Here is a 21,887-nt window from a genome sequence, read left to right on the forward strand (position 1 = left end):
TTGTTTTGCAGAATATGTTGGAATGTTTTGTAATCATTGTTTTTTTTTTTTAAATTTCAACTTTGAATTTCTTCTCTTCTCCTGTTTATTTTATGTTATTCACTATTAGTTTGTATTATGTGCGATTTCCATATGAAGTGTTCGATATCTTGGATTTTATCAATAAAGAAATAGCTAAACATAGTGATAACAAGGCGTCTAACATGTAGAATATGAAAAGTGATTGGCGAATTTTCGGGAGTTTGCACATGAAAAACCATACGTTCGGCTTGTGGACAAACCAATCAAGTTGTTTTATTCGGTTTCGTTTTTTCTGTAAGGCTAGCTTGTGTCGCCCCTATGTGTTTGTGACTGTCCCTTCATCCATCTCAATTACCGGCATCTTCACGGTTAGCCAAAAGTGGAAGAAAAGCGAAGTAAAATAAACTAAATCAATCAATCAATGTCAAAGTTAGCTATTAATTTCAGTTTCTTTGGAGGCACTCCTGAGGGTTAAAAGCGTTCGGAGCATGATGCTGATCACGTCATATCCATAAGTGGGCGAAATGTTGAATATTTGGGATCCCTCCTCCATGTTCCCACGTTGTGCCTTCACGTCACGATATGTTGCAAAGCGCAGGGTGTACTTCCCGAGTGCACAGTACTAATGTCATGTTTCCCTGGTTCGAAACCCGGTGCAAGCACATAGTGGTTTGGATCGCACTTTAAACTGTACGTCCAGTTCCGATTAACCTTTGTGTGCATAAAGTGAACTTGAAAACACACTCAAACAAGTAAAGCAACATAGAGGGGGTAGCTTTACCTTTTTTTAAAAAAAAAAAAATCTTCCAAGTACTGCCCATAAGGAATTTCCGTTGTTAAAGTTTCCATACATAGTATAAAATACATTTTTAAAACGTTTCCCGCAAGCTGTTTTTAAGTTGACATACGAGGGGTGATCAAAACGTTCGCAGAGTTCAGAATCTTCAAAATTAATGGTGGCGTCAGGACATAAAATAATCAATGCAAACTATTTTTTGTCAGGGTATCCCTTCCTAAGCTTGCTCACACACGACGTTAATATTGCAGCATCATTGTTCGTGCAGATTCCCGAGGTGTTTGGTCTCCGCAGATGGTCTTCCCGCAGGAGCAGTACCTCTCGCGCGTTCCCCCCTTTCTCTGTCGTGCGTGAAACACGAGAGATGGCACTTCTGGGAGTAGAGGATTACAACGCGACCTCGTTAGTCAATTACATTCGCGTGTCGCATTTCTCAAGGCTAATTACCGGATGGGTCAGCTTCGGAGAGAACATCCACTTAGCTTCAACTTTCGCTTCAAAGCTGCAGCCATGAGGGGGGAATGGGGTCCCGGAATCCACTGTATGCGAGCGTTATGCATGTTTTCAGACGAACTTCAGAGGCCAGTTTATCCAACAAAGGAGAGCAGATTCCGGCTGTTTTATCACTGAAAATTATCCTTTCATCGCTTGTGCTTAGCAGAGTGCCTAGCAAGGCTGGAAGGCAACAAGTATGTTTAATGCACTTGGCCATTACTCTACAGTTGGATATTGTATCTTTGAGGCCTCCCCGATGGCGCAGTGGTAGCGTCGTCGCCTTGTAATCAAGGGGTCCCGGGTTCGATACCCGGTGGAGGCACATAGTAGTTCGGATCCCACTTTAAACTGTAGGTCCAGTACCAATTAGCCTTACTGTGCATAAAGTGGACTTAAAACACCAAATCAAGTCAAACCGTATTGTATCTTTGATGTGTTAAGACAATCCAACGGGTTTTGTTTCGTAAAGGATTATTTTGTCGCATGGGAACCAGAGGAACGTAGCTCCAAAATTGCTATTTTCAGTTTTGTTGAAATAAACTCTATTTGAAGTCAGGTCGACATATCTCCACTTTTAATCCTTCTCAGTAAGGTGTAGTTATGTATCTCGTACAGACTCTTTTTAAGAGTCAGACATATTTCTAAGAATTAATCTCTCCTGTAAATTCGATAAATTTGAGTTACGTCCATCTTGTTCTTACACGACTATTTGTGTCACAGATATCTTCAGCTCTAAAGCAAAACTATTATTAAACAAGCTTGACTTAGTGTTTCGAAATGCGTCGTAACCTCTTGTTGATGACGTCATACTTCCTGCATCCTATATCAGGCAGATGGACCTACCTGCATAAAGCAACGTAACGCCTTCGACCCGACCTCGTGGCGGAATGGTTAGCACAGTTCGCTACAACACCAGGGATCTCGGTGTCGAATCCCGGCCTACGCATGGATGTTCTTTGTGAATGTTCCTTCATCATATCATCACTCATCCTCATTTTCGCGATTAGACAAATCTGGCAAGAAAGCGACTCTAAATAATAAAAGTCAAATAAAAATTCAAATCATGTTACAAAATAATGAAGATGTCAACAACTTGGATACATTATAATTGTTTTTTGAGAAAAGCTAATATGAAATTGTACAAATATAATGATTGATTGATTGATTTGGTGTTTTAAGTCCACTTTATGCACAGCATGGCTAATCGGGACTGGACCTACAGCTTAAGTGGGATCCGAACCAATATGTGCCTCCACCGGATATCGAACCATGGACCCCTTGATTACAAGGCGACGACGCTACCACTGCGCCATCAGGGAGACCTATATGTAATGAATATATGGATATATCTATTTATATATATATATGTGTAAATGTGATATGTAAGACTATATTTGAACATAAAGTGCAGAAATGTATGCCAAAAGTGTATCTTTATGTGTTCAAAATGTATGCTGGGTATAAGCAGCGAAATGTAAAGCTCAAGTCCAATAAAGTAGTTGTGGCTCTCTCCTGGGGAGTCAACAGGTGACATCAATATCAATGCATCATGCATAAATGTGATATGTAAGACTATATTTGAACATAAAGTGCAGAAATGTATGCCAAAAGTGTATCTTTATGTGTTCAAAATGTATGCTGGGTATAAGCAGCGAAATGTAAAGCTCAAGTCCAATAAAGTAGTTGTGGCTCTCTCCTGGGGAGTCAACAGGTGATATCAATATCAATGCATCATGCATAAATGTGATATGTAAGACTATAAATGAACATAAAGTGCAGAAATGTATACCAAAAGTGTATCTTTATGTGTTCAAAATGTATGCTGGGTATAAGCAGCGAAATGTAAAGCTCAAGTCCAATAAAGTAGTTGTGGCTCTCTCCTGGGGAGTCAACAGGTGACATCAATATCAATGCATAAATACCGACACATTTGCTGAAGAACAGTTTTTTCATCTCCTCCGGCCTTAACCGGTTAACAGAAAAAGATAGGAATTTGTATTTCGCTTCTAACTTATACATAGGAGAAATAAACCTGTGGTTAAGGTTTATAAGTATGTGATTTTGTTTATTACCGCTAACCTGAGAAGGTTCATAGTAAGCTGGATGGGTCTACGTGCTTACTGCAGGATCTCCATTGGCGTGGCTGTACGTACCCTGGACATTATCCTGAAAGATAATCCTGGACATGCGATACTGAATCCAGTGCACGTCCTCGTGTAGTTGTATACAGGGTGCCCAAGTATTTTTGACAAAAGAGGTCCAAGGATGTTTTTAATCTCCCTATAAACAATAAGCTTCGATTCCCGGAGTGGTTCATTTCAGGTGGGCATTTTTCCAGCAGTATCCCATGGGGTTCACCCAAGGGCGCAAAACCTAACGAAATAATGGCGACCGTGGTGCTGATCACCTCTACGAATGACAGAGATTGTGAATATGTGGGACGTAAGGTTTCTTCCTCTTTGAGCAAGTATAATTTCGGTGTGTGCTTTCAAACGTTAGTGCACACTACGCCTGACTGTTGCAAAAGAGACGGTGTGCCCAGCTTATCAAACATTTTATAACAATACTTTAAGTATTTGTTATTGTTGTATAAAAGTAAGATGCATGGCGTCTGTAAAACGGAAAAAATCTATGCCATTGCACCGCTGCTTACTTCGTCTTTCTCACATTTCATTCTTGCAGTGGAAGATTGAGTTGATGAGCTGTTCTTAGTAATTCATAGATGCAGACACAACACATGTTGATTTTTTTAAAATATTGTTTGTAGAACAAAAGTGGGTAATAAATATATCAACGATACGTGAAACTTTTTTCAAAAATCAGAATAGACTGAATGCTGGAAAAAGTGATTCATTGTTATTAAAGAGTGTGGATGTCCTTATCTAGTTTACTAAATCCATAAATCCAGCAATGGACGGCAACCTCGTCCCCTCCCTCTCTCGAAGCAAAAAGTTGCAGTGCGTGCATTTTTTTTTTTTTTTTTTTTTTTTGAAAGGGGCATGTCTACATTCACTGCTGTATTCAGGTGTGAACAGGAAAAAATGCATGTATTCGCAAGCAGATTATTCTTTTTGGGTGGGGGATAAGTATTAACACATAGCTACTATAACTCAATATTAAAATAATAAAATTTGCATCATGAATCTAAAAATATTTTTCACGAGTTGTCAATATATTTTGCATTCATCTGTTTTTATTCTTCGGCGAATTTAATCATATTTTTGTGGTACGAATAAAACTAGCATTTGTTGGTTGTTTAGAAATTAATTAGCAAGAAACGTCCATCAACTTCGTCTTCCTGTGTAAGAATTTATTTGAGAATGACGAAAATAGTAGAGTCGGTGTAGATTTTCCAGTCCTAAAAGCTTATTGATTACATTTTAAAAATTTTTAAGCCACGGAAAGGAAATGCCTCAACCTCTGTTTACGATTCTTTGATAATGAGCTGGTTATTTGTATGTGTTTGTGTTTTGTTTATTTGTGTAGTGAGCAATTGCACTGATGAAGTTTGAACTTACAAAAATACTTGCTGCATGATCAAGTTTTCATTTTAAATGTAATCAAAATACTGTTAGAAGTTGGATTATTATAGAGGAAGGGGTAAAACCATTCCTGTCAGGGATTAAATGTATCTCTTCAGTCTAATTGTTGGGGGAGGGGGTTCCTGGCATACCTCATTAATACACTCCCTGGTTGTATGATTCCATTTACGGCTCATGAGGCTGGTTTCTCTACAATCTAGAGTTTGTCACCTAATACATAAAAATCATTAAAACAATTGCACTGTTGGATTTGTAATAGAGAAAAAACAAATGTTAACTCAATATCAATTTCTTTATTTCACTAAATATACAACACACAAATTTACAACAGCGCCTTTGTCGTCATATATTCCTCTTCTCTGATAGGCATTGTATTCAAGTAATGACACCTACATAGCATAGGAAGAAATAACGACATTCTCCATAGTATGTGAACACGTCATATACCGTAATAAATGTAAAAAATTTGAAAAACATCTCCTTTTTTATCCCCTACGCCCTTTCCGTGGCCACGCTAGATAACGACCTGTTATACTAATATTTTTAGTACAAAAATATTGTTCATGTGAGCCTCATGCCCACGGAAAGTATGGCGATCGTTATAAAAGATATGTCAAACATGGTTTAATACCGTAGGCCGGTATACAGAAAATAGTTTAGATGTTAAAAGAACGCTACATTCTCAACACTTAATGTATTTATATATATATTTATAAGTATAAGTAGGTATTATAAAGCACTACTATAGTAATTAAAATCATGGAATGAAGGAAAAACAACAATAAAAACAACATGCACCGAATCACATTTTTGAACATTTTGTAACAATTAGAATATAAATTAAAAACACCAGTGATTATCTCCTTATGTTAAAATACCACTTTGCATAAATTCGAAAGCACATAATGAACGGTAAAATACCATACTCTTTTTTTTTATGTAAACATTATAGTACCACACAACAACAAAGCTGGTATATTTATACAATACATCTGATTGTTTAGCAACATCAATAGAACGTTTCATGTGTGTGTGTTTAATAAGAAGGGTGCTTTTTTGTTCATATATATATAATAGTTATTCAAACAATTTAGCCTATCTCTACACCAATGATGCAGTCTTCCCCAGGTGATATGTAACGATGAAATGCTTCTTTTTTTATATGCATTGTGATATGTTTACAATGACGAAAGATATAATTTTTCACTTTATATGACGTCAAATGAAACTGATGTTTTTTTGTTTGTTATTGTAACGTATGATGTCTCCACTTTAGTTCATCTATTCAGATACCTGTTTTAGTCGGTACCTTAATTTACCTTTTTTTTTTCAATTTGCAGATATTTAAAATTTTCATTGAAGAATTCATTCTTCCAAGCTATCGAAGAACCGAGTGCGCTCAAAAAATTGCAATTTAATGGAACACGAGCTTAATTAATTTGTATTATTAATCTACAGTTGTAACATTAGAGGGTTTTGCGTGCTGTTGAAGTGGTGTTTTTTCTTAAAGTGATAATATGTTTTTTAATATAATTTTTCAGAATGGAAAGTTTATTGACACGAACGAACTCTTTACAACAATGTAACCGAATCCTAACTTACATTTTTGGCTTAAAACAACAATGTAAATAATCAAAGAAACAATACGGAACTCACTGATAAATCAACAATGATTTTCAATCTGCGCGAGCGTTTAATTCTTAATAAAAAGAGGTTGCCACATTGTTTTAACCTAGCGCCAAATTAATGACTTGTCATTGTTGTAATCCTGATTCTGTAAAACTGTTAGATGAGTTTACTGTTGCGATTTTTCAAACTTTGTAATACGATTTTTTGTTATTTTTTGTGTATTTGACAATGTTTCACGATATTTACTATCCATACTAAATAGTCATGCTTTTTTCTAGTAGCACTAATAAATTTGGTATCAGCTATATGTGGCACATATTTCTTATTCATTATTTTTTTGAATTATTTTGTTTTAATTTTGTAACGAATGTCTCTTATGATTAGGAATTTATGTCGTCAGAATAACGAACTGCAGGAGATGCGTCCTGAAACCCCCCCACCTTGCGAAAGTTTGGAATTGTTTTTATAATTTCTTAACGTAACGTGTGAAAAAATATACAATTTGAATAAAAATTAGTGTAGTTACCATTCACTTCCGGAAAGTTTATATATGCTCTCATAGCCACAAAATAAAAACTATGCATTTTTTTTTCGAAATAATCCAATGGTAACGGAGGTTTCTTAACTTCTTTTCAGTTCATAAATTTAACAACAGCCTTTCTTTTGTTTTGTTTTCATTGTGCTCGTAGAACGTCCACTGCGTCTAAATTATTACACCAAACTGAACATGCAGAGTGCAGCGACGGACAGGTGCCACGCGCAGACTAACCCCGCATTGCTACTGGCGTGTTCCATTGAGATTTTCCCGCCACATTCCATGTCCTCAAAGGGCACGTCTGCCACGTGGAACTCCCTGTGCATCTTCTCCATGCGGCACATCGTCTTCACCTTAAGCGACCTCTCGTCTTCCTTGTCGTTTATTTTGTTCAGCCATTCTTTGTACCACTGAAGGTCGCAGGAGCATACCAGAGGATTGTCTGGAAGAAATTAGGTTAATCAGTTGTCATTTTTTATTGTTTGATTGATTTGATTTATTTTACTTCAGTTTTTTTTTGCCACTTTTGGCTAATCGCGAAAATGATGCGTGTTGATATGATGAAATGGATGAACGGACAATCAAAAACATTCCACGAAAAGTGCTTCTACTCCATGTAATTAACAAAATAAATTAGTATGGAAATTATTATAGTTTTTAATTACATTAAGGTTTGGATATTTGTGCATGAATATAATTTGCACATTTTATCAATAAAAGTTATTAGCATCTGAAGCCTATATTTTTCACAGACAAATAAGTCAAAATTTGCTACATTTTTAAAGTCACACACGTAATTCACTTTTGTTAATGCTTTTCATGCATTCAGCCTATGTCATCACACTCAAGTTTTTCATATGTTAGCAGATACCTCAAAGTGCTTTATAATTCTATGAAATCACTACATTATGAATATTTTAATCCAATCGTCTAGAACCTTAAATTTTGTGTAAAGCTGGAATGTCCCTGTATGGACAACACAGCAAGAGCCCCACTGGCTGTGAGTCCAGACGCCGGAGCCTCGCTTGTCTGCAAAATGCAGTTCAGGGTGTACTATTTGGATGGCAGGTTGATATTTGGCTTTCTTCGCAAAGTGTGTCTCTTTGCAACTGTCAGTTGTTCTAAGCTGGAAAACATTTGTGAAATGTTGAACAATGGATCGTTTGCATACAGGCTATGCAACTCGTGCAATTAAAGGTGGATTCTATATGAATTATGTTCATGCACATTAGGAATTAATTGTAATATTGTCAGTCCCAAGAAAAATATTTGAGAAAGTGTTACATAAATACATATTTTCTCATGTAAAACGTGTTATATCAACGTTCCAGCATGGTTTCGTACCACAAAGGTCAGTACAGACAAATCTTTCCAACTTAACTAATGTTGCTAGCACAATCTTAAGCAAGTGATGTGAGTTACACGGATTTTTGCAAAGCATTGGATAGGGTCAATCACGAGATACTAACAAACAAATTAGCATGTTCAACCATGAACAACTACGACAACTGCTTGCTTCCTACTTACATAGCCGAAAATAATATGCTACGTATAGAGGGCATACATAATCTGAGATAAGTATTACGTTAGGAGTATCTCTGGGGTTGTCCAACCTAGGGTCACTAATTTTTATGTTACATAGCTATTAACGATTTTCCAGATTGCCTATGAAAGTAACTAATTGCTGATAATTGCTTTTGATAGTGTAAATCATAATTTATTAGTGCAGAAACTTAACAATTATGGATGTGTTCCTAGATATTGTGCTTGGTTCATGAGTTATGTTTGTAATAGAACTTTCTGTGTAAGGATTAAATCAACATTTTCAACTCCAGGTAAAATACACAAAGGAGTGCCCCAGGAATCTCCATTGGGACCTCTTCTGTTTGCTATCTATTTGAATGATATTTCTAAAGTAATCAAGCATACTAAATATATATTTTATGCTGATGATATCAAGATATACACTGAAATAGACACTGATGATAGACATGTTCAGTTGCAATCTGATCTTAATGCAGTCAGTAACTGGCTGGCTAATAATCAACTTGTAATTAATACAGAGAAATCCTTTATCATTACTTTTGCAAGGAAAATTCAGTGGTGTAGTTATAATTATAAATTAGACTCGTGTGTAGTAAAAAGAGTTGAAGTTATTAGAGGTTTGGGTGTCATTTTAAAGATGAGGCTTGCTTTTAAAGATCATGTATATGAAATTGCAAGGAAAGCTAGAAAGAAAAGCGGCTACTTAATTAACAAATGGTCGAATTCAAACAATCTATTATTGTTAATTCAGTTATTCACTTTGTATATAAGGCCTATCTTGGAATACAGTATATCAACATGGAATTTTGCATGTAATAATAATATGAAAGACATACTGGAAAATATACAGAAAAGATTTCTCATTTCTATATTTTAAATTCAGACTTTTTAGGTTTTATTATTAATATTAAAATTTGTTAGACAAACTTAATATTTCGTGTCTCTTTGAAAGAGGAAATATCAACGATTACACTTACATTTCCAAATTAATTAGTGGAAAACTTGATGTACCATATTTATTATCTAAAATTACATTAAAGACCCGTCATTAGGTATTTTGATTTTCTTATATCCCAATACGGTCAAAATCCACTGGAACCTAGTAACCTTTTATTGCGATAACAACATGTGTAATTTTACTTTTAACTGTTTTTTAACATATGTGAGTACATTGTACTTCTTAAATTTGTATTTTTCTTTATTTTAACGAAATTGGTTTTCTCACTATATTTTTTCATGTAGTACACATTTTAATTTTTTTGTTTTTAATTGTAATATTGTGTATATGTCATATATCATCACAAAGTGCTGTATTAGGCATGTACGCTGTTTTTCAGCAGTAACATCAAATAAATCAAATCAACAACATACTGTGGTTACAGCTGTACTCAGCCTATGTGATTTGCATTGACAAACTTCAGTTTATCGATCGCTGTAATTGGGCATCTGCCTGTTGTGTTCTTAGTAAATAATAATACCAATCTAATAACTGCTACTAATGAGTTATCATGTGAGCAAAGAGAAAAGTTTGCAATTTTTTTCTGCAGTAATTTGCTTGCCATATTGACAGAAAGCTTGCAACGGAAATTAGGATTGCTATTGTTAGGATTGTTACAATTCAGATTATCCTCCTGTCTTTCAGGGTTTTGTAAACATTTACATAGTTAGCAACAACGTGACCCACTGATGTTATCTCTGTCATTATTATCTATTCATTAACATGTTTTGCACCATCATTTCGGAATTATATCGTACTATGTTATACGTATGTGTATATTTTTTTAGTATATTGTTTCCTTTGCTGACGTGAATGCTACAACAATATTGATACACCGAGAATAGGAAAAGCAACAATTGTTTTGAATTCAGAATCCAGATCCTCACAAACAACTATGTATTCATTTAGTATACTCATTGCAACTTTACTGATGTTCATTTGTTATTTGCATCATGTTCCTGAACTAAGTCTATGTACAGTGTATATTCTGATAGATTCCGCACCTATTCATTGAAATGTTTATCATTGTGAGCAGAATTCGACTGACTTCATTATGATCCAGAATACTAGAGCGAGATAGAACCATTGTTGTTATTATCATCGTTTAATATGCACAATATATAATTTAGTATAGTGCTACTAAAGAAATTTAAATTTGCGTTAGATCAACAATCATAACATAACATCATAACAATTGATGCAATACCGTACACTCATGAATGTTCATGAATGATGCATGTACAATTGAAGGCTTAACACGTCATCTTGTAATAATCACATTGTTTACTTGTTTGATACTAATATTAATGTTCGGATAAATTTAACAAACATGTGTTGCAGATGTCACAATCCAACACGTGACAGTATCGGAAAATACCAGTTACATTTTATTTACCGATACTGCTAATTATCCTGGAAGTTTTGCAGAATTCGAAGTTTACCACTGATTTTGCACCAATATTATTTAAAAAGCTACATTTTGTGATTACATACCAGGCATTTTTATAGTCTTATGTAATGTTTGAATAGTTTAAATTGTAAAATGACGCCTGAAATACTCACCCAACAATACTAATCAATGTTTTGAACACCTTTTTAATGGTTACAATTTTCAATCATCGATATCGGTGGGAATCGGTAAGAATATGGGTATCGGCTCAGTCCAAATATATACGAGTTTTTTTTGTTATCTATTAGATTTCAGCATGTAAAGTTGCACAAGTTTGATGCATTTTAGCATAGACCCATTGCTGATGCAGATATATTTTCAAGTCTCAGCTAGTGCCTGCATACCCAAAGAAGATGAATATTTGGAATCTATGTGCAGTCACTTATGAGCCACTGCGAAGGCATCTGCTTGTGAACTGAGTCCATTGTCGAACTTTCTCCTCCATTAGTAAACTTGCTGGTGTGGTAAGGATGCACACATATATATTCAATTTTCATTTGCCGAGAAATTTCTGAAAATTTGAGGCTGACAGAGGGCAAGAAACAACTCCTCTTCACTGGTGCAAGTGTGTACAGGAGGCGCCATCTTTAAAATAACAAAAATGGCGTTTTGTAAATAACAGTTGATACGTCATGTAAATTTGAGCTGAATACAATCTGCCCTACAATGTTAATTGGATTTTTAAGGTTTTCATTTGACTCCTGTAATATAGGCTACTGGGTATCCTAGAAGTCTCCCTGATTACAAACTTTATTCATATCCGCTATATGCAATGTAGAGATGTGAAAGTGGTGCCAAAATGTTTGACAACTAATCAAGTTTCTTTGTTGCAGGTTTCAGTAATGTGGCTGTAGTGTAGCAGTGTCAGTGCCAAGGAATCCGGAATTAATGCTCTTGACATCGGATGGCATCTTTCCATACAATGTTTCTTGGACTTGACAGGATTTGGGAATGAAGATAAATTCCATTAATTAAATACCAACTTATTGATGGGAGATATTCTAGACGAAAGAATTCTGTACATTTGAAAGTTCCTCTGCACTGTTATTGGTGACCAGGTCTCGTGATGCCAGTGGACATGCTGAGCTTTTTCCTGGTTTGTGAACATTTCCGGTTTTCTGGGCACCGACACTGCTACACTACAGGCACGTTACTCAAACCTGCAACAAAAAAACTTTGTTAGTTTTCCAACATTTTGGCACCACTTTCACATCTCTACCTTGCATATAGCGGATATGAATAAAGTTTGTAATCAGGGAAAGACTTCTGGGACATCCGGTATATTAAACAGCAAAACAGATTACATACTCGTATGCAACAATGCTGCGGCTTCCTTTAGGATTGTTCTTAAAGAGTTGCACATTCCTGTTTTTCTTCTTTCCAAAATCAAATTAACAGTCTACACAAGCGTCTTTTTACCATGCCTCAGGATTTTTATTTGATTCCTAAATTTTATGCAACCCAATCAACAATGTTGCTGTGCACGGTGCATACAAGCAGGAGACTAAGTTATACCAACCCCTTATGTCGATTGTCCTCAGCGTGTCTATTACAGAATCCATGACGTCCTCAGTTATGTGCTTGAGGTTGTTGTTTTGAAGGTTCAGCACTTCAAGGGAGTTGAGTTTGTCAAATGCCAATCCGGGTAGGTCTTGAATGCTGGAAGGAGGAGAAAAGTAATTTAATTACTCTAAATATTAAACTTAAAACTTTATCCTCTCATCTCGACATGAAAATATCTTATCATTAAAATACACAAGACAGTAATTTTTCCGGCAGTCCTGTATGGATATGAAAAAGGCCAAAAAGTAAGTAGGTTTTAAAAATTAAATCGTAAGTTTGAATTTCTTTTTAAGTTCGCTTTATGCACAGACAGGCTTATCGGCACTGGACCTACAGTTTAAATTGCGATCCGAACCGCTGTGTGCTCTGCCCGGTATCGAACCCGGGGCACCTTGATTACAAGACTACGATATTGTCAGTATGCCATGGTGAGAGCCAGTGATATCTTAATAAATAAATAAATGTTGATCTTGTGGCAATATTAAGATGAACCTGAAGTAAATCGGTAGAGTTTGTCACAGTGGGTTGATCCGGGGCCTCAGAGATGCGTACACTTTGTGTATACTCCGTATAGGGGCCCCAACCTGATGACTTCAAAAGATTTGTCGTGTGTTTTGGCGAAATGCATGTATTTGAATGAGAGATTTGTATTGTACGATAAAGAGTTCCTGTAAATCTATTCATTTCACAGTAAGAACAATAATTGTTATCGCAAACTAAACATAGTTGTCTCCTGATCAGTTACAAATAAATATATGTAGTACAACATTTAATTAGATGTTTGTAAAAAAAAAGTCTGTGTTCAATCAGTGCGATGTGTACGATATTTAGGAATTTGTGAACATACCTGAATGGTAATATTAATTACATGAATGCCGACTTTTTAACTATTATATTACTTTATTTGACACAAAAAAATGTTGATTGTTATTTATATGTCCGTTTTATTGCTCATACGTTGTCTGAAATTGTGCAGTTTAAAGTGCAAGAGTCACGTCTTTAACAAATTTTCTTTCCAGTCACAGTAAAGGATATTCACTTACTTCTTCATGCTATGTTCCAGTTTACAAGACTTACGTGCTTGATATACATGACGTGACAGAAATACAATATACATCAATATAATTTTACGACTTTGTTCAATTTTATTAGCATATTTTACAAATTGTGGATAATTTTATACATTTGTACTCGGTAATGGATGTTATATTTTCGCTTTGTCGATTATTTCTGTCAAAAACAGGAAGATCTGTTTGATTATTGCGATGTAGTTAACAAACTAATTATATAAAATCGTATGTGTCACCAGCATTTAAGGTATTTGGAAATGTAAACAAGTTGCTCAAGTGAAAATTTACTATGTAAAGAATAACGATTATTACATTTGCATAGTCAGTCATTGTGATTTCATGTAACACATTTGATTGATTTACATTTATGCTCTGTGGAAAAGTAGGAGAGCGAGATATTATCTCAACCTCTTCTAAGTATTACAAGCACAAGGGGAAAATATAATTATCAACTTATATGTCAGCGAATATTTGCATGGCACGATTTCAGTACATGTCCAGGTACAGTTGGAAGTAAATTGTCGTTATTAAGGATGAATGAAACACGTTGATATATATTAAAACCTACGCTTTGTCCTGAAAAATAACTTGGCTAACTTGTCTCTTGGTTTTTACCATTATCTAGAATGCTTACCAAAAAGGAATATAATTATAAGGACTTTAGAATACGATATTATTTTAACAATAATCTCTTGATAGAGCATGAGGTTTATTGTATTCTCTTGCTTTTTGCTTTGGGCTTCTTAATTAAAGTAAGTTGCTTGCATGTTGCATTAATATTCTCAACGAGTTTCATTTTCCGTGTGATCGAAAATCCCTTGTCATAAGCTTGAATTACTGTTAGGTTATTTAAGATTGGTATTCTTAGCATTTAGATATTGCGAATAGGTTAGGCTAGACGTTTGTTGCATTACCATTTGTACACTTTCTCTCTTTGCATGCATGATAAGGTTTTGATGCGAAAAGTAATCTTTAAAAAAATGTAACCTACAACCAAACCACGGGAACTTGTGCATCCAAATATTTACTAGATTTCTAGAAATTAAACATTTATCAAATTAGACACAGGAATTGATTTTCGAAAGTTGGAAAGCTTATTTAATACGAAATTCTAATCTTACAAGCTCTTTCCTCAACCATCTACGTAAACTTTTACAAAATTATCTTGCATACATAACTTGGACAGTAAGTTCTCATTCCACAGCAATTTAATAGCAATTATATACTAACGACGGTAATTATTTACGAACTTACAGTAAGTTCCAAATGTAGGATGAAATTTTATCTATATCGCCTTTTTTCCATTGGTAATTTGAAAAATAAAGGTACTTTATGCAGAACGGTAAAGATTGGATTTTACTTTTATCAATATTATTTACATATTTTCCAATGTCATTTAACATTTGAAACGTTCTTCAGGTGAAAGCAACGTTCTGAACGAATAAGAGAGGACTATTCACTCAGAAAACTAAATATTATACTCTTGCAATGCACTTTGTTAAATGGGTAACAGTATGGTATAGTGAAAATACATTTCACTCGTTTATTTTCTAACTATTTACATTTGTACTTACCTGTTATGCATAGCGGAACATTTTTGAACGTGGGATTTTGCTTTTTTCACTGAAAAAAGCGTAATTTTTCACATTACAAGTATTTATTGTTCGTTCCTAATTCGCTTTCGTTGCACACAATATGGCGGGCAAATCTTGACTCACGTTGTCTATCGTCAGCTGATATGCAGTGTTTCCAAACTCATTAACCGAAAAATGCCGCACAAACTATTCACAGAAGGTTTTTAAGTGAAAATTGATCCACAAACCATTCACGGAAGGTTAGGTTAGGTTCCGTTAGGTTAGGCAAACATAGAAAATTAAATTTAAAAAAAAAAAACCGCTCACACGTCATCTTGTAAAACTACCGTGTGGTTGCTACACTAACAAGGGGTTACATATTCCGCACTGAACATTTGATTCACGTAGTCGACGGTAATGGTGGCAAGAGCTATCGTGCATAGGAGATACATTAATGTCGAAAAATACATGATTTACCAGCCGAATAAGTTGAACGAAGGGAGAAAACACTTCCACGAGCTTCCAAAAGTCTGCAGAAAGTCAGTTCCGTAAGTAGTTTCTCCTGTAAATTTGAAGAAATGTGTTTTCACTGTGCCATACATACTGTTACCGTTAATGTTGTAAATGGACTATACTTGACTAATCCTGTGACGTCACGAAAGCTGGTGTGAGACCTGTACACAAGTATAAGTATCCTCGGAGGCCCCGGTTGATCTTGTCCAGGATGCGGAGACATAAACAACTTATATTGCTGCGGCAATAAACCGTCTGGTTTAGGAATGTCAGATAGTTATAGTTTTTTTATATATCGATAATTACATGTGAGCAGTGAGATAGTTGAACGGTACATCCTCTGAATTTTTACGTAAATAATTTTTGCATGTAAGGAAATACAAAGATTTTTACATTCCATATTTTTCGACAAAAGACACGTTTATTTCTTAGCGCCTAAATCCTTATTATGCCAGTTCCAATCAGTAACAAATAACTATAGAATTAAGTTCTAAGCAATTAGGTTTAGTATGACCACCAATGGTTCGAAGTTCGAGTCCTGGCTGGACGTGGATGTTCTTTCGTGAGTATCCCTTCATCAATTTAATCTAATCATTATTCATTCTCATCGTCGAAATTATCATAAATAAGTATAAAAGTAACTTAAAATAATGAAAATACAAAAGGTGACATTGTTACACGTCGCAAGTTAATACATGTCGACAGCTTGTAGAGAGTTATTTTCGTTATGCCGAAGTCGACCAATACAAATTATTGAGACACGTTTTATTACACTGTACCGTTACTTTATGGATTTGCTTGTTTGTTTGTGTTTATGTTGAAAATTCTCTGGTTGTTTCATTGTAACATTACGAGTCGTAAAGAACACTCTTACTCTTAATGTAATCTGCCGTGCGTGAGTAGTAACCAAGTAGTGTACGTGCGTACGAGTGACGTTTCAATGAATAAACTACATATGATGCCAGGTCACGCGAGATATGAGGAGATCAAAAATGAAAATCCAAGGTTGTGACTCGATGGCTATTCATTACACGGTACCTCAAACCCCTCCCTCCACCGTAGGATGCGTTGTGCAAGATTTGAATGTTGGAGGTTTCATTACACAAACCCTTTCATCTTTAATATTCTCGTGACTGTGAGCTTTTGTGTATCACAGTGTGTTAAGCAACGTAAGGCCAGCTGCAGGTGGCACAAGTACTTTTGTTATGCATATATTAACAGCATTAAGAGTATTAGGGAGCTTTTAGACCGAAGCGACACTTGTAATGCAACCTTTCGTACCGAAGAAACAGGACTAGCTGCACGTGTCGTTTGTCACTTGCGTGTCGCTCGGTCTTCGGCAGTTCTTTTGACATCTACTTCCTCTGTCCCGAAATTATTGTCCGGTACAATTTTGTTTGTTGTCCCATAATAATTGTCCGATAGGCAAACTGTGACATTGGTGTATACAGAAGAAGAAAATTAAACACGGGAATGAGTCATACAACGTTATTACTCAAGGATCAGTACAAATTGGCCGATCAAGTCTCCAAAAGAAGAAATAAAAAGTCACCATTTTGGCATAACGGACTATAATTATGAGACAGAGGGATTATACTCTTTGCTAGCGACACAGTAGCAAAGAACAAATTTTGTCGTCATGTTAGCACGTAGTTGATTGGTTCAAGAGTCAGTGTCCTCACTCTTTACTCGTTTGGAAAGGCAAGTTTGAAGTTGCATTGCAAAGACATTCTTAAGAAGAGAAAAGGGTACGTACTGGTTTTTCTGCAGATAGAGGAAGGTGATGGAGTCTCCGAAGCCGTCGAAGGCCTCGTCGGGGATGCTGGAGATGTTGTTGTTCCGAAGATCAAGCTGACGAAGGCGATGTATGCTCCTCAGCGCTTCCGAAGGCACTTCATCCAGTTGGTTGTAGCCTAGGTGCAGATATTGGAGACTCCCTGCGGGGGAAAAAAAAACTCTTCGTTAAGTCACTTGCAACTAATAAGTGAAGTTCCATGTCACTAGCCATTGGATAAAGTATTTAATCACTTAATTAACTTGGACATGCATTTCATATAACTGATATGGATTTTTTTTTTGTTTTAAGTCCCTTTACACACAAGTAATGTTAATCAGGATTTGTTCTACAGTTGAAGTGGAACTGTGTGTCTCCAGAACCCAGGACACCTTGATTACAAGGCGACGACGTTAAACTGATACAGATAAACAAACTTCTTATCTTCACAGATCGTTATGCACAGAATATTATCACTTAGCCATAGTTACCAATTTATCATACAGGGTGATCCAGAAATCTGTGAAACATTTTGGAAATTTACTAAAGATTAACGATACAAATGAAAGTTGCAATTCTGATACCGATAGAACGACAAACTCTCCAAGTTTTATTTATATATATATATATATATATATATATATATATATATATATATATATATATATATATATATATACAGGGTGTTGCAAAATACCTGTTACAACGCTTGGGAGGTGATTCGACAAGTAAAAACAAGGAAAAAATGCCATGTGAAAAAATGTCGAAATCGGCACCGTTTTCGAGTGACAGGCGTGCGAAAATCGCCTCACACCATGTTTATGGCACAATAACTCAAGAAGGAAGAAATATATCAATGTCGGATTAAAATAATACAAACAAAATCGTACCTAGCGAATACAATGGTGCATCAATTGAGGCCCAGTGTAAATTGCGCAAGGGGACTCTCAAAGAAAGTGGGGAATCCCCTGATGGAAAATATAGGTAATTTACTAATATTTTCTACATAATGTTGAGATCGGAATGTAGCCAGTAAAAAATGGCGACGTATGTCCACATGTCTCACTACTGCTGGGACACCATCCAAAAATGGAAAAAAATACGGGAAAATCATAAAAAACGTTTTCAATCCCTTAATGTTGACACACTACTTTCCAGTACGAAAAACAAAAGTTAAACAATGGCCACATGTCGTCAAGCTGTACATACACTACAAGAGAGCTCCCCAAAGAAACTGGGTAATCCTCGAAGGAATGAAGACGGAGAATGGCGAGAAAACGCACACAATGGCATGTAACATTTCCAGTCACAGCACATCTGGAAGGGATTCCACTGAGAAGCGCACAACCTCCGCACATGCATGGTTTGGTTTGATTTGGTGTTTTAAGTCCACTTTATGCACAGTAAGGCTAATCGGGACTGGACCTACAGTTTAAAGTGGGATCCGAACCACTTGTGCCTCCACCGGGTATCGAACCCGGGACCCCTTGATTACAAGGCAATGACGCTACCACTGCGCCATGGGGGAGGCCCTCCGCACATGCAGATCGACGGTATGAAGTACAGCGATATCCAGCATTTTCAATCGCACCTTTCACTAAAGGACACTATGCGGTGCTGATAGGGGCTCACAAACACCGTTATACTCAGAGACGTTGTTGAAAATGTCCGCCATTGACTTCAAGACAAAGATGGCATCGGCGAAGCACTGATTGTCTGGTACGCGCAAATATCTCTGGCATGTCACCAATTGTCCCAGCAGCGGCACTAACACGAGCAACGAGATCATCAGTACATTCCACAGGGGTTTTATACACACAAAGAAATCCAGTGATGTGAGGTTGGGGGAACGAGGTGGCCACGGTAAAAGTCCACCCCTGCCAATCCAACGATCGCCGAAAATATCGTTGAGTAAGGCCCTGGCTCCCCGGTCGAAATGTGCGGGGGCGCCGTCGTGTTCAAACCAGATACGTTGTCTACCTGCCAGTGGCACGTTTTCCAAAAGTTCAGGTAATACGTTATGTAGAAACACCCGATACTTCCCACCACACAAAGTAGAAGGCAAAATGTACGGGCCTATCAAGTGGTCACCTACTACGCCACACCACACATTCACTGCGAACCTATGTTGATGATGGCGCACAATGATTGCATGCGGATTGTCCATATCCCAGGCGTGGCTGTTGTGGCTATTGAACATGCCGTCCCTGGTGAATATTACCTCATCGGTCCACAAAACTCTTGTTGGGGAAATCTGGAATGGCAAGAGTTTGTTGCACGTACCATTGGCAGAAATCCATGCGTAGGGGAAAGTCCGTGGGCAGTATGTGGTGCACCTTATGCAATTTGTATGGGTGCAATCCCTCCTCCTGAAGAACGCGGAACACATTGCTATGGTGGGTTTGTTGAGTACGAGCAATGACACGTGTGCTGGTGTCAGGACGGTCTCGTATCGCGTCCAACACGTCCTCTTCAAATTGCACGGTGCGCACAGTGCGGGGTCTTCCACAATCCCACCTACGGGGTAGTAGAGATCCAGTTTCACGCAGTCGAGCATCAAGTCTTTGAAAGAGTGCATGTGCTGGTAACCGCCTATTAGGAAAACGTTCTTGATACGAACGCCGTGCTTCACGGCTGTTTCGGTTTGCCTCTCCATAAACGAGATGCATATCAGCAAGCTCGTGGGTAGAGTACTCCACCATTCTCCTGTTCGAGAACTGCCCAGCAACAGGGGCACTTTCCCTCCGAGTGACGGATCACAACTACCGTGATTAGCACCCACGTAATGTCACACAGGTGTCCACGCAGTTGTTGCAAACTGAGAAAGAACACGGGAATACGTACTCTACGTACAATATTCCTTGGCGCAATTCAACCATACACACACGCCAGACTAAACTCCACGCTGCGAGACGCAGAACAAGACAGGAAAACAACGGTCGACTACACTCTCTACGTAGTATCCACCAACACTAATACGTAACAGGTGACCTACACTCACAGCGCCTCTAGTGGGGCTTTCTGTATCAATTAGCTGAAATCAATCTGAGCGTAATTTGACGGCATAGCGTCATTTTCGAGTGAATTTCCTATGTCCCGAGTGTGGGACGGTGCCCCAGCAGTAGTGGGACATGTGGACATACGGCGTCATTTTTTACTGCCTACATTCCGATCTCAACATTATGTAGAAAATAGTAGTAAATTTCCTATATTTTCCATCAGGGGATTGCCCACTTTCTTTGAGAGTCCCCTTGCGCAATTTACAATGGGCCTCAATTGCTGCACCATTGTATTCGTCAGGCACGACTTTCTTTGTATTCTTTTAATCCGACATTGATATCTTTCTTCCTTCTTGAGTTATTGTGCTTTACACATGGTGTGAGGCGATTTTCGCACGCCTGTCGCTCGCAAACGGTGCCGATTTCGACATTTTTTCACATGGCATTTTTTCCTTGTATTTACTTATCGAATCACCTCCCAAGCGTTGTAACAGGTATTTTGCAACACCCTGTATATATATATATATATATATATATATATATATATATATATATATATATATATATATACACACACACACACACACACACACACACGCACTTCACAAATGAAATATGTGTCCATCTTTGCTGATGCGGCAGATACATCGTAGCATATCCGTTCGATTAAGAAATATTGACCCTGGCAGATCTTGTCAGCTCCTGCTCAGAAATGTGTAGGATAAGCCTTTCACAGGAAATGATAATAACACTGGCCTTTGGCTAGAGGAGACGAGAGGCCAAGCGAGGGTTTAAATAGGTGCGCGTGAGAGAGACAGGAGACCTTGTTACCTGGAATCATCGGAGGAGCATTTCGCCCCTGCACGCGTGTTAGCATATCACTGCCGATCAGTGCCACAAACGCGGTGATGCGGTTGCGAAGTTATTGGAGATTAGCAAGAGTGGGAACTTCTTCTGAAGTACTGCTCGAAATCGTCGCAGCAGCTTCAAGGTTCTTGCGTATTCCAACACACAAAATTTCTTCTTACGTTTAGTTAGGGCCATATTTGCTACTACTGTATCGTAGCGGCAAACCATGGTAACTGGTACAGTTTCCTACAAAAAAAAAAAAAAACTGATAGTTTTTCGTTCCATCGTCATCAGTATTTCCAATATCCGTTGTATAGTTTATCTTTGGTGACTATCCGGGTATCACGGTGTATATATTTTGAATTTGTTATCCAAAGATAACAGATCAGAGGGAATCCGCTACTTTCTGTACATACAACCACAATTGCACCTTACTGATGAATATATCAACTTACGGAAACAATGTTAAGTATGGTGAAGAAAATAACAAAGAACGAAACTGAAAAAAAAAAAAAACATGAGCAAAGGAAATTAA

General features: G+C 37.0%; 2 protein-coding genes across 3 annotated transcripts in view; one reads left to right on the forward strand and one right to left on the reverse strand.

The window, feature by feature from the left end:
• LOC145992738 (tectonic-2-like) overlaps positions 1–21,887 on the forward strand; it is a 619,016-nt gene that overhangs the window by 109,693 nt on the left and 487,436 nt on the right. The window lies entirely within an intron of this gene.
• The window catches only part of LOC145992150 (uncharacterized), a 266,282-nt gene continuing 249,522 nt past the window's right edge, over positions 5,128–21,887 (reverse strand). For both annotated transcript variants that reach the window (XM_083128421.1, XM_083128422.1), the window contains 3 exons: positions 17,487–17,667; positions 12,530–12,669; positions 5,128–7,460 (listed from right to left, as the gene is read on the reverse strand). In XM_083128421.1, the coding sequence (XP_082984547.1) occupies positions 7,195–7,460; positions 12,530–12,669; positions 17,487–17,667 (587 nt within the window). In that variant the 3' untranslated portion in view covers positions 5,128–7,194. The remainder of the gene's footprint in view (positions 7,461–12,529; positions 12,670–17,486; positions 17,668–21,887) is intronic.

The sequence above is a fragment of the Lepisma saccharinum genome, chromosome 9 (assembly GCF_977018435.1).
Source record: "Lepisma saccharinum chromosome 9, izLepSacc3.1, whole genome shotgun sequence".
Lineage (NCBI taxonomy): Eukaryota > Metazoa > Arthropoda > Insecta > Zygentoma > Lepismatidae > Lepisma > Lepisma saccharinum.